General features: G+C 40.8%; 1 protein-coding gene across 3 annotated transcripts in view; it reads left to right on the top strand.

The window, feature by feature from the left end:
* The first annotated feature begins 1,901 nt into the window (after positions 1-1,901).
* Positions 1,902-10,667, top strand: part of LOC110981176 (uncharacterized) — a 29,922-nt gene continuing 21,156 nt past the window's right edge. For 2 of the 3 annotated variants that reach the window (XR_015423599.1, XM_022238520.2), the window contains exons 1-4: positions 1,902-2,214; positions 3,214-3,348; positions 8,093-8,195; positions 10,465-10,534. Coding sequence is in view for 2 of the 3 variants with exons in the window: in XM_022238520.2 (XP_022094212.2) it covers positions 3,240-3,348; positions 8,093-8,195; positions 10,465-10,534 (282 nt within the window). In the remaining variant the exon portion in view is untranslated. Of the gene's footprint in view, positions 2,215-2,322; positions 2,720-3,213; positions 3,349-8,092; positions 8,196-10,464; positions 10,535-10,667 lie in introns of those variants that run through there. The other variant, XM_022238521.2, reaches the window with a different exon arrangement.

Here is a 10,667-nt window from a genome sequence, read left to right as displayed (position 1 = left end):
GCGGCGTGGTGGTCTTAATTCAAGGCGCAGGCGGCAATTAATACTTCGCGATACAGGCAGCCATCTACAGAGGGCGCTATTAACGCAATCCGGAGACATAAAAGTATCGACCTAAAATAAATGACCAGCTCTTCCGCCCAATTTATAACGGTTTTCAAACCACTGGTGATGTCTGTATTTCCTGGGATGCAGTAAAATCCTTTCTTTCCAAGCCTGTAACTATTACTGTGAAAGCAATGAACAGTGGTAATTCCCTCAATAAAAAACGAAGCAGTGTACACAGCTTGTGGTGGTGATGGGGGTGGGGCGAATTCAAAAGCGAATGCGGCGGCTTCCACGATGTTGGGGAGAAAAAAATCAAACTGAGCCTTACTCACGGTCCCGACATCCTCGCTTTTATTTGCAAGTGTTGTTTTCTTGAGGTTTTGGTGCTGTACCGATTACTTTCCTTTCTGCTCACCTTTGAAGTTCTATTTGTAAAACAAATAATACTAAAAATAGTCAGGCGGGCAAGACCCCCCCCCCGCGCCACCCATCCCCGCTGGATACGCCCCTGAATTAAAACTAGTCCTGATCCACAGTGGAAATGTATCCTTCAAACTCTGACACACCACGGAGGTAGGAAGAGATGAACAGATCGAGCTTTTGAACCATGATCTCACAGGTGGCGGCGGCTTCTGTCTCCTAGTATCATCCCCCGGCTTCTTGATCTTTTCTTAAAACTCGACATGCACAGGACACGGAAGTTGTGGGCGCGTCTGTGAAGTTTGTCATCTTTGAAGTTTGACACGCGCGTAGAACTTGAATCCGGATCAGTAGGAACGTAAGTCGAGTTCTAGAACTGTACTCGTCGGCCGGAGTGCGTCATGACAAATCGATAGGCTCCTCATCAAGGTTGTGTATTGTCCCCAGTGTTAGTTCCACTCTATAACAAGCGACACGTCTTAATGATATGCTGTTCTGGATTGGTTTCTTTATATGAATGATGATTCTTTTTATCACAAAGAGGTAGCTAACTTTGTTAATGGTGTGACTTTAATTATTTGGCTCTGAATTATATCAAAAACTGAAGAAGTGCTCGACTTCCGCAAAACCAAACGTGGTATCAAACCTCTGTATATAAATAGCACTAAGGTTGAATAGGTCAGTGACTAACCAGAGGATTTTTTTCTGGAAGCTTAAATCATTCATTACCTGCATTTTACTTCTTTTTTATCAAAGTGCTTTGAAATCAGTTATTACTGTCTGGTGTGACAATGTCAGAGTCGTGGACAGTCACACGGTCTGGAACGTGTCATCTAGGTAGCTTCTGAAGTGACTAGCTGGTACCTCAAAGATCAGTTATCTCCAAGCTTTAAGACATAATGCAAGATTACAACCATCCGCTCCAGTTGTTCTCATCAAATTAGGAGGAGTACATAAGCGCTCCAGAATGTCATTCCTCATGCCTGCCTCTTATCAACTCTAAATTCAAAAGATAACCCCCTGTAAGGTTTTTACCTTTCTTTTTCATGATTTGCTGGCATTCACTTACTATTAACAAGAAAACAGGGTAAAAAGGAAGAAAGAAAAAAATACACGTACTTTGAAACTTGTTTAGCCCTGACATTTTTTACTATAATCCCCGATTTCTTCTTATTACGTGGTTATTGTTGGATAATTGTAATTTTGATGTTCTGTAAATTTACTTTTCTATGTGTAAATATTTTTGTGTTTCATTGTATCACATCCTGCACATGGGAAAACAAATTTCATGGTTTTTTTTGACGTTATGATAAATTAAATTCAACTCTTCATCGTACTTTTAACTATTATTTTTTGTCGACGCTTGGACTGCTCGCACCAGTAGGAGGCGCTGTTCATCAAATGGGATTACAGCGCGCGCAATGCAAGGATCGATCTAGTGCGTCCGTAGTGCCTCGAGGAACCGCATTGATGCACGAGAGCATAAATATCGACATCGAAATGGTACAGTCCGAATACAATTATGATAATAAACATTGGTCTTCTGCTAGCTGCTGCAGTGTTGACCGGCCGGTGTGTTAAAATTTTCCTTCTGGAGTTGAGCGAAGATTATACGATTCAGGAACGTCGATCGTGCCAAAATAATTCGTAGTCAGCCATGTCGGCAGCTCATCAGTGCCCTGTGTATTAAATCAGCTGCAGCATCGTGGCACCGATCTATCTGTCCTCAATTTGTAAACACGGAGCAAGGTAAGTCGCTCACAGGTGGGCTTAAAATAGAACCCTGGGCCTGGCATGCCTGGCTTGTTGTGTAACCCCCAAGTGACACGATGTAGGCCTATCATCATCATTTCATGGCACGGTTGATGTGGCATGGTCGACTGGCATGACTGGTGTCAATTTAGTTGGTACTTTGACCATGTTGACGGGTGGCAGTGACAAAGATTGAACGTGATGACTCCCGTGTCAATGAGGCTTTAATAAAGTGCAGGGCCATGATCTAGAGTATGATGAAGCTCTCACTCGGCTCTCACCAATGTGTTGGCTGTTGGAGGTTTGATTTCCAACCCAGCATGCCTAGGTGATATAGACGTTAGGCCCAATCCCCATTTTAGAATCAAGATTGGAAACAAATGACTAGGCATGAAAATGAAGAAGCAAACTTGTGCAGAATACGGAAAGAGTTCTATATATGTGTCTGGGGACATCACTTGACACCCTGTGCAAAAACCCGATGATACTGGTCTGGAAAATTGTAAGTATTTTCTAAAATGCTTCAACATTTTCAAAGCTAAAATTGACATTTTAGGAAGCTATCACTTTCTGATTGCTACTAAACTATTGCAAGGGATAATCACAGAACACCCTGTCACTTGAAGTAATCCCTTCATGCCCTTCAGAATCTCTGGTTAAACTGATCATTGTGAATATTAATTGCCAATCTGAAAGTGCTTAATGTCAAGTTCTCTGCTCGGCAAGTTTGGTGAGAAGAGCTGGTCTTATACAGGGAGCCATATTATGAGTAATTATGCAATAATGCAGATTGGCTGATCGCTTCCAACACCCACACTTGCAATCATGGCAATTTCCTTTCAGAGAAAAAAAGATTTTGAATTTGCCTTCATCAAAATAATTGTTAGCATCCCCATGGCAGTCTTAAGTTTTGGTCTTTTTATGACTAGTCAAAGAGTGTTGAATTTATATCTGGAAGAACTGTTTAAATTTCAGTGCAACAATTTTTTTTGGCAGGATTTTCGGTGCTTTTGGGAAGAGTCATGTCTTCGATTTCCGGGTCAAGGCGTGGCAGTACTGTGAGTGAACATTCGCGGGCTCGATCAGTTCACATAGGGAGGACATCTAACTCAAAGTGGCTGATTCGCACAGGTATGTGTGTGCTTTTTATGTACTTGTAGAATGTCTATACAGGACCCTGAGGCTGCAGCACAAGTATGGACTGGGGATACCGGTCAGCAGGGTTCCCCCAGGGTACTGACATGTGTGAGGTGGTCCAACAAATTTTGCCAAAATTCTTGTGCCGTAAACAAATGCGAGTGTTTATAAAAAGGCCTAAAATAATTTCTTTATACATATATAGTCTAATCCGCTCTGAGCGGAACAAAAGAGGGCGTGTTGTTTTGGTGATCACCACACAGGCATGCCATAAGGTGCGTAAGTACATGTGTATGCGCGTTTGAGGCAGAGCACGCTGAGTACATGTAACTAATTGATTCGGGCATTGATGGTCTTTGCATGCATGCTGAACATGTGCAAGAACCCGCTTGTAACCACCTGTCTTTCTTTGGCCAATTGGGTGCACTTCTGCTCAGGGCGGATAGTACATTTACTGTCTGAAATAAATTGATTGTGTACTCTGTGTCCATCTTTACCATTCTGAACGATTTAAAACTGATCCATTTCAAAAATCTAAATTATTTAGCTTTTTTCCTTCAATCTTTGTCACTTTCAAGTGTGAGGTGGTAAAATCCAACAGAAAAGTGTGAACAATTTTTAAATTGGCGTTACTACCATGGGGGAGGAAGTTGATGATTCCTTTATGGAAGAAAAAAAAAATCCCTTTTTTGTCCCCCTGGACGGAAAACCTGGATGCGTCGGTAGAGCTATGCGGTACATGTAATGTATATATCTTGTAAGGTTAAGAAATAATTAAAACCGGAGGGTGCATTAGTTGCATTAGTCTGTTGTCAATCAGTTGTGGAGGCTGGCATCTGATATGATGTTGATAAATTAGAAAGGCTCCCTGGTCACAGGGGCTGAACTTGCCTCCAGTTCAGTGATCCTAAACTTGCCTCCAGTTCAGTGATCGTGAACTTGCCTCCAGTTCAGTGATCCTAAACTTGCTTCCAGTTCAGTGATTCAGCTTCATTTGTTCACTGTGGCACACTGGAATATGACGCAACAACTCAATAATGCATTGGTGTGATGGAGTTACATGGATGCAGGGATGGCCATCACAGGGGCGGATCCAGGGTCAGGCCATAGATTTCTTTTGGGGGGGTCTGATTTTTGCGGACGATCAGAAAGGATGATGAAACATAGTGTACAGATGAATCTGTGGGATGCTATCTGGTTTTTAAATTGACTTCTAGTTAATTTTTAGTATTTTTCCCTTTTCTGTAACTTTGTGCTTTTTTTGTCTCGGGGGATTAGCCCCCCTCCCCAAATCCGCATTTACCATCATGATGTAGAAAATTTACTGGTCTACCCAACGGGGCGTACATTTCAGGCAACAGAAGTCTAAACATGCAGACATTACATCTTGTGATTGAGAGCACAATTCAGAACACAATTTCTAATTTCCAAGAGTGATGAATTAATTAATGCAAATCACCTGCCAAATAAATAGTAATAGTTTGAAAACAGTTCCGGTGATATTTCCTTGTCAAATAACAAAGGTCAGATGCACTTGTAACAGGGACACAAAAATGTCACACTTTTAGACCTCTAATTTCTGGAATTACCCAAGTACTGGTACAAGTAGACTGGAGATGTGTCTTACATCAGTACAAGGAAACGTGAAACCCATTACATGTGAAAACACCAAACAATCAAGACAGTCAAGATCTACACCTACGTTTTGTGCATAAATTTTTTTAAATATTAGTTAGACAAAAGTAAAGGTCAGTGAGGGTTACTCTACCCCCCCAATGAAATAAACTGACCATCTGGTGACAGTTGGACAATAAGTAATAATGGTCAGTGAGGATTAAACACCCCCATAAAAAAAACAAATTATACTGAAATTGGCCTGATACTGCCTTAACTTAACGATAATGTGTTGTGATAAAATTGAGCCGCTGGTATTCTGATGTACATACATAGACCTTGAAAAGTGGCAGGAAGGCAGTGACCTCAGGTGTAAACTGTAATGAGGTTGGTGGGTGGGGAGAAGTCAAGACAAGACAGATGGCATTTTGGTGGTAAACCATTGACATGTGTTATTAGCCGAGCATAAATTAGCCTTGTGAACAAAGTGAACACGGATGGGTGCATCGGCAAACTTGCCGAGAGCTGGGAGCGTGGCGTGCTTTTTATATTTTCAATATTTATGTTCAGTGGAAACTGCAAGCGTTTGCTGGTTTGTTACCGAGTTGTGATGATTTTGCTGAAATACGAGGACGGGGGTTTCACCCTCCTTAAATCGTAAGGCCTCTCTTGATAATGCTAGCGCGATGCTAACAAACATACATGTACATGTTTAGGTGTATTCTAGAACCTTCAGAAGAAACCATTAATGTCTGCTCTAAAAGGCACAAGTCCAATGCTTGTAAAATGTCATTGTCGACGTTGCAAGGTGAGCTTTAAGTGAATTGATTTTTTTGTCGAAGGTCAATCTGCATTTCCCATTAAACAAACAAGTGAAATGATGTACCTGTTCTTTGTACACAAGCGTACTGTATGAAGTACTTTATTGTATTTGTTTACATTTAATGATGTCCATGCATTTCACTTTATAGTACCTTAGATTCGTGGAACCTTCCGCTTGGTATGCTCATGCACACATGTTTGAAATAGTTGAACGGCAGGCAGTGGTGCGATATGAAAGCCGCAGACGTTGAATATTTGTGCAGCTGTGAGGGGCTGTCTTTAGATTCCGTTCTGAAATGTCAGGGGGTTACGGGAAAGTAACCGGGCGGAGAGTCTTGGCGTCGGCAGCTGCAAGTGAACTTGGACGTCTTGCTCCTGAGGAATTTATGCAGATGAATACCCCTCCCTGACACATTGCACAGTGTGCTCGTGGGGGCCAGGGGAAAAGATATAACAAACACGTCTACAAGTACGTGCCAAGTGGTTCGTTTGTCAGGCCAGACTGACAACAAGCATTTTCTCAGGATAAATATACACGTGTCACTCAGAAGAAACGATAAATTGTTTTCTCATAAAAGCTGCTATTTTATTAAGGACTTACTGGAGATAAATATTTGAACGGTTAAGCCACTCAGCTTAGGGGCCATGTTCAAAAGAGCTTAATCTTTTACGTGCAGCCCACAGTACCTTTTTGTCATTTTTTATTTATGAAGGTCAGCATGGACATAAATTAAAATGTTCTTGAGGCACATTTGCCGGTACATGTACACTGGAAATACAACATACAACATAAGGGGCACTGTTTGCAACTTTCACATTGACACTAAAAACTGTTACCTATTTACATTTAATACATACACCTGTAAAATCTTTGAACTATTTCAGGTTAACCTATAATTATTCTTCTCATTCTGATTATGCTGTATTCTATTTTAAATGTAATTCATCAGTATGTAATTTCATTAGTTCCACATACCGTTAGATGTACGGTTCTTGCACGTATACCGGTACATGTTTGCATGTACATATACTTCACCAGTAAAAGTTCCAAAATTCTGTCAATTTTTTGTCCTTTTTTTTATAAGTACAAGCACTTGACCTCAGTCTGTAGTGTACATGTCAATTGATGTCTCGAGGATTTTTCCCATAAAGATGGCGCTGTCTTGTTGAGATGTATCATTAGATTTAACCACATTCGCGTACCTGGTATGTACGGGAAGGAAATTCAAAAAGAACTAGGAAAGTGGGGAAATAATGACCAGTTTTGGACTTTTTCTCCTTTTAAAAAATGAAACATTTTGAAAAGTACATGTCCGTATGTACCTGCATACCCCAAAACCAAATAGAGCAGACTGTATTGATTAATACGGCTCATGTTTACTTTCCTTTAGAAGCAGTTCTTTATAGACATGCAGGTCATGGATTTTGATTGTGATATACTGTATAATTTAGAGAAAAACCAAAATTGGGGATGTGCGTACGATATGTGGTAATGGATCGTGTCGACCTTCATGAACATGTACATGCACCTGCGGTTTGCATAATTCAGTGCTCATTGGGTGAGTTAATGCGCTGTCGGGCTGTGATTGTTCTTCCACAATACATGTGAGAGTGGCTTGTTTCCGTTCCTGGACGTGTAAACAAAATGTGAGTTTTGCGATAGCAATCATTGCTGGTAGGTGGAAATAAACCTGGAGGACAAACAATTTTCAGTAGGGCTATAAAAAAAAAAGTTATGTTTCCCAAAGAAAAATTAGGGTGGTTGAAGTCTTGTTACATTTCTGCGAATTTTTTTTAGTGGGTGAAGGTTAACAAGCATCTGTCATTTGATACTTTTGATAGAATGTTTATCGGCACTGTCAAACAGTCTAGTCACTGATTGAGTGGATAAAAATATCCAAATTTAGAAAGCAGATTGTTGTGGTCAAGAACAGGCTGTGTTTTTTCAAATCAACCAGCTTGAAAGATTAAATAAAACACATTAAAACAAAATCCGGAATGATGTACATGTACTTAGCAAATATAGGTTGCCACCATATGGTTTTTATGACTTATTTGAATGAAATATCTTATGATTAAAATTTTGGGTTAGGTAGACGGAATCACTTTTTTCCCGAGGCTCTTTCTGTTTTTTTTGTTTTTAAGTCTGATTTTTGTTCTGAAGAAGCAGAAAGGAAACATGTCAGTTGAGTTAAGATGAACGAGGAATGTAGGCTGTAGAGATTAGTTTAATGGAATGAATGTGATTTCCCTATATTTAGAGAGCCAGATCAAGCTGATTGATTGCTCTCGTTGATTGCAGTTGCCGAGTTTTGCCAGCAGATCGCCGTCATCTATGAGCACTTTGCCATCAACCTGCAGTCACTGGTGGAATCCTTCAAGGAGCAGACGCTCAGCAAAGATGGGTGAGATTTATTAATAACGAGAGACATGCAGCGGAGCGGTCCCTTGCTACGTACCTGCTGACAGGCGCGCAGTAATGGGCTGATGTGACCTGCCCTGATACCACACACTTAACAGGACAGACTGTAACGTGCTTGGGAGGTGGGACTGTGGGCCTTTTTTTTTTTCAACATAACCCACATTAAAGCAGTTTTCTAAGTACGCCCTTCTGCCAGGTACTGGTAGCCGACGACGATGGATCCACAACCAAATTTGGGGGGAGGGGCAAACTTGTTTTTTGGGGGCTCGAAGACTTGGAAAATTTTTCAAGTTACCTTTCATGGTCTTTCTGAGGGATGAGGCTACGTGATTTATTGGACTTTTAAACATTTTGGAAGGAAAGGAGTAAAATAGCTTTCTAAAAAAAAGTCTTTTGCTTCTTTTTTTCCGGGGGGGGGGGGCAATGGCTCCTGTTGACCACCACCCTCCCAATTTTTTGCCTTGGTCCAAGACAGTGTATTTCGTGTGCGATACTGGTTTGCTGTAGGCGAAAAAGGAAAAAAAAGTGAGAGCTAATTATAGAGTGAAGCGAATATTAATTTGCTGTGGAGACTGTGAGAGGTTTTGCTCTCTGTGTGCCGTGGCAGCGAGTGCTGTTATAGATCAATCCAGATGTTCCGATTGTGACATCTTCAGCTTGTCCCAACCCTGTTCATTGTGTGAGGTTAACACATTGAAAAACTTACGTCAGTCAAATTTCCTTTACATTGTGATTGCGTCAAAGGCCTGCTGATGAGACTTTGTGTAATCAATCAGATCCGGGAGACATCGCTTCCGAACATGCGGTATGAATTGAAAGAGACCGACACACATGCTAGCGAAACACATGCATTTTTTTTTACGTTGAAGAATTTTGAGCATCTTAAATGGCTGGGAACAGGATTGTTTGAGATCACACCTTCACCAACGGATTGGTTGTTAAATTGAGACCAGTTGTTTTGATGTACATGCACCTGTACTGGTTCATACGGACTGCAAACAAGACAACAAGACAAGTTTAGCGAGCTTTTTAAGTGGAGCTCCGGTGCATTAACATGACTAGATGGTCCATGTACATGCGTGCCAGTTGAAAGTCTGGTGTGAAATCTATTATTTTGTATTGTATGTTGCTACCTAGGCTTTTACTGCCAAATCACTGTGAAATACCTGATCCCTGAAAAAACATGATGTACCACTTCCCCCCCTACCTTGAGCCAACAGTTTGGTTATGTTTTCAACACATTAAGAAGGATTTAATGTCTGTAAAACCTCTTACATGTACCATTGATTTTTTTTTTAAGCTCTTCCTGAAAATCTGGTCACTTCACCAGCTGTTGCCAGCATGGCACTGTTTAGTTATTGAGAAATCTGTGAAAAGGCCCCTCACTTAATTCTCTGGTGCCAGTGGGGCACAGTTAAGTGTTATTAAAACTCCTTAAACAAATCCCTTGTGGGGCGAGCCCTGGGTAAACAGTTCTGAAATAACCCAGAGGGATTCATCTCGGTAGGAGGCGGTACATTGAATTTAAAGGCAATATCAAGAATATGTTTATAGTGAATGTGTGAGTCAAGGTATGTGTAGATGCGTGTATCTGGCGCATTCCATGAGGTTGGGGCCTAATGTGTGACAGTGTCAATTGTTACACGGTTGGGTAAAAATAAACAGCTATTTCCCTGCATGTGGATTCCAAATTGACATTGTTATACACCTTGCAAGGCTGAATACAGAGGTACATAGTGTTATTTTTACAGAGTAAATGACTTACATGTACTCTACAGGTCATGACAGGTGGTAAAAGTTTTGGACATAACAAGGACACCATCACAAATTGTGCCTCAACCTGGTGGAATGACCTGTCTGTTATGTACATGTACTAAAATGTTGGTCCACAGCACTCCTGTACCTCATTTCATTTCCATGTAATATAAAGAGATAACGATGGTACATACGAGTATTTAGTTGATGGATGGATATCCCAAGAAGCATCGTTTGTCGAATGGAAGCTCCATAGACACTTTCAACATCATTACAGGAACTTTAGGCAAATGTTATTACCAATAAACTAGAAAAAAATAAAGTACACATACCTGTAATGTAAAATGATATGCAAACAACGACATGTAGGCTGTAACCCTGTGATATATAACTTCATTGTTACCGCCAGGGTTAGCAACATACCGGTAGTTCTGATTGTCATTTTTTATGCAGATATTGTCTTCTTTATTTAGTTGTTTATGCCATTCTTTTCCCAGGATGTGTGGCTATCGTTGGTTCGAATCCGCTTGGGAGGACCTTCTAGAACAGTATGCTGTCGTCTCGTCGGTACGTCACTTTGAAAATGCAGCTTTTACTTTATTTACAGGAATTATAAAAGGGATGTGAATTCATGTCGTTGTAAGGTTTACATGTACTGCACAAGACATATGTGCCTATGGTCAAGAAATTGTGTACATCA

The sequence above is a fragment of the Acanthaster planci genome, linkage group LG21 (assembly GCF_054643075.1).
Source record: "Acanthaster planci isolate LZ-2023a linkage group LG21, COTS_SCS, whole genome shotgun sequence".
NCBI lineage: Eukaryota > Metazoa > Echinodermata > Asteroidea > Valvatida > Acanthasteridae > Acanthaster > Acanthaster planci.
Note: the sequence above shows the minus strand (reverse complement) of the source record. Positions and strands in the feature narration are given on the sequence as shown.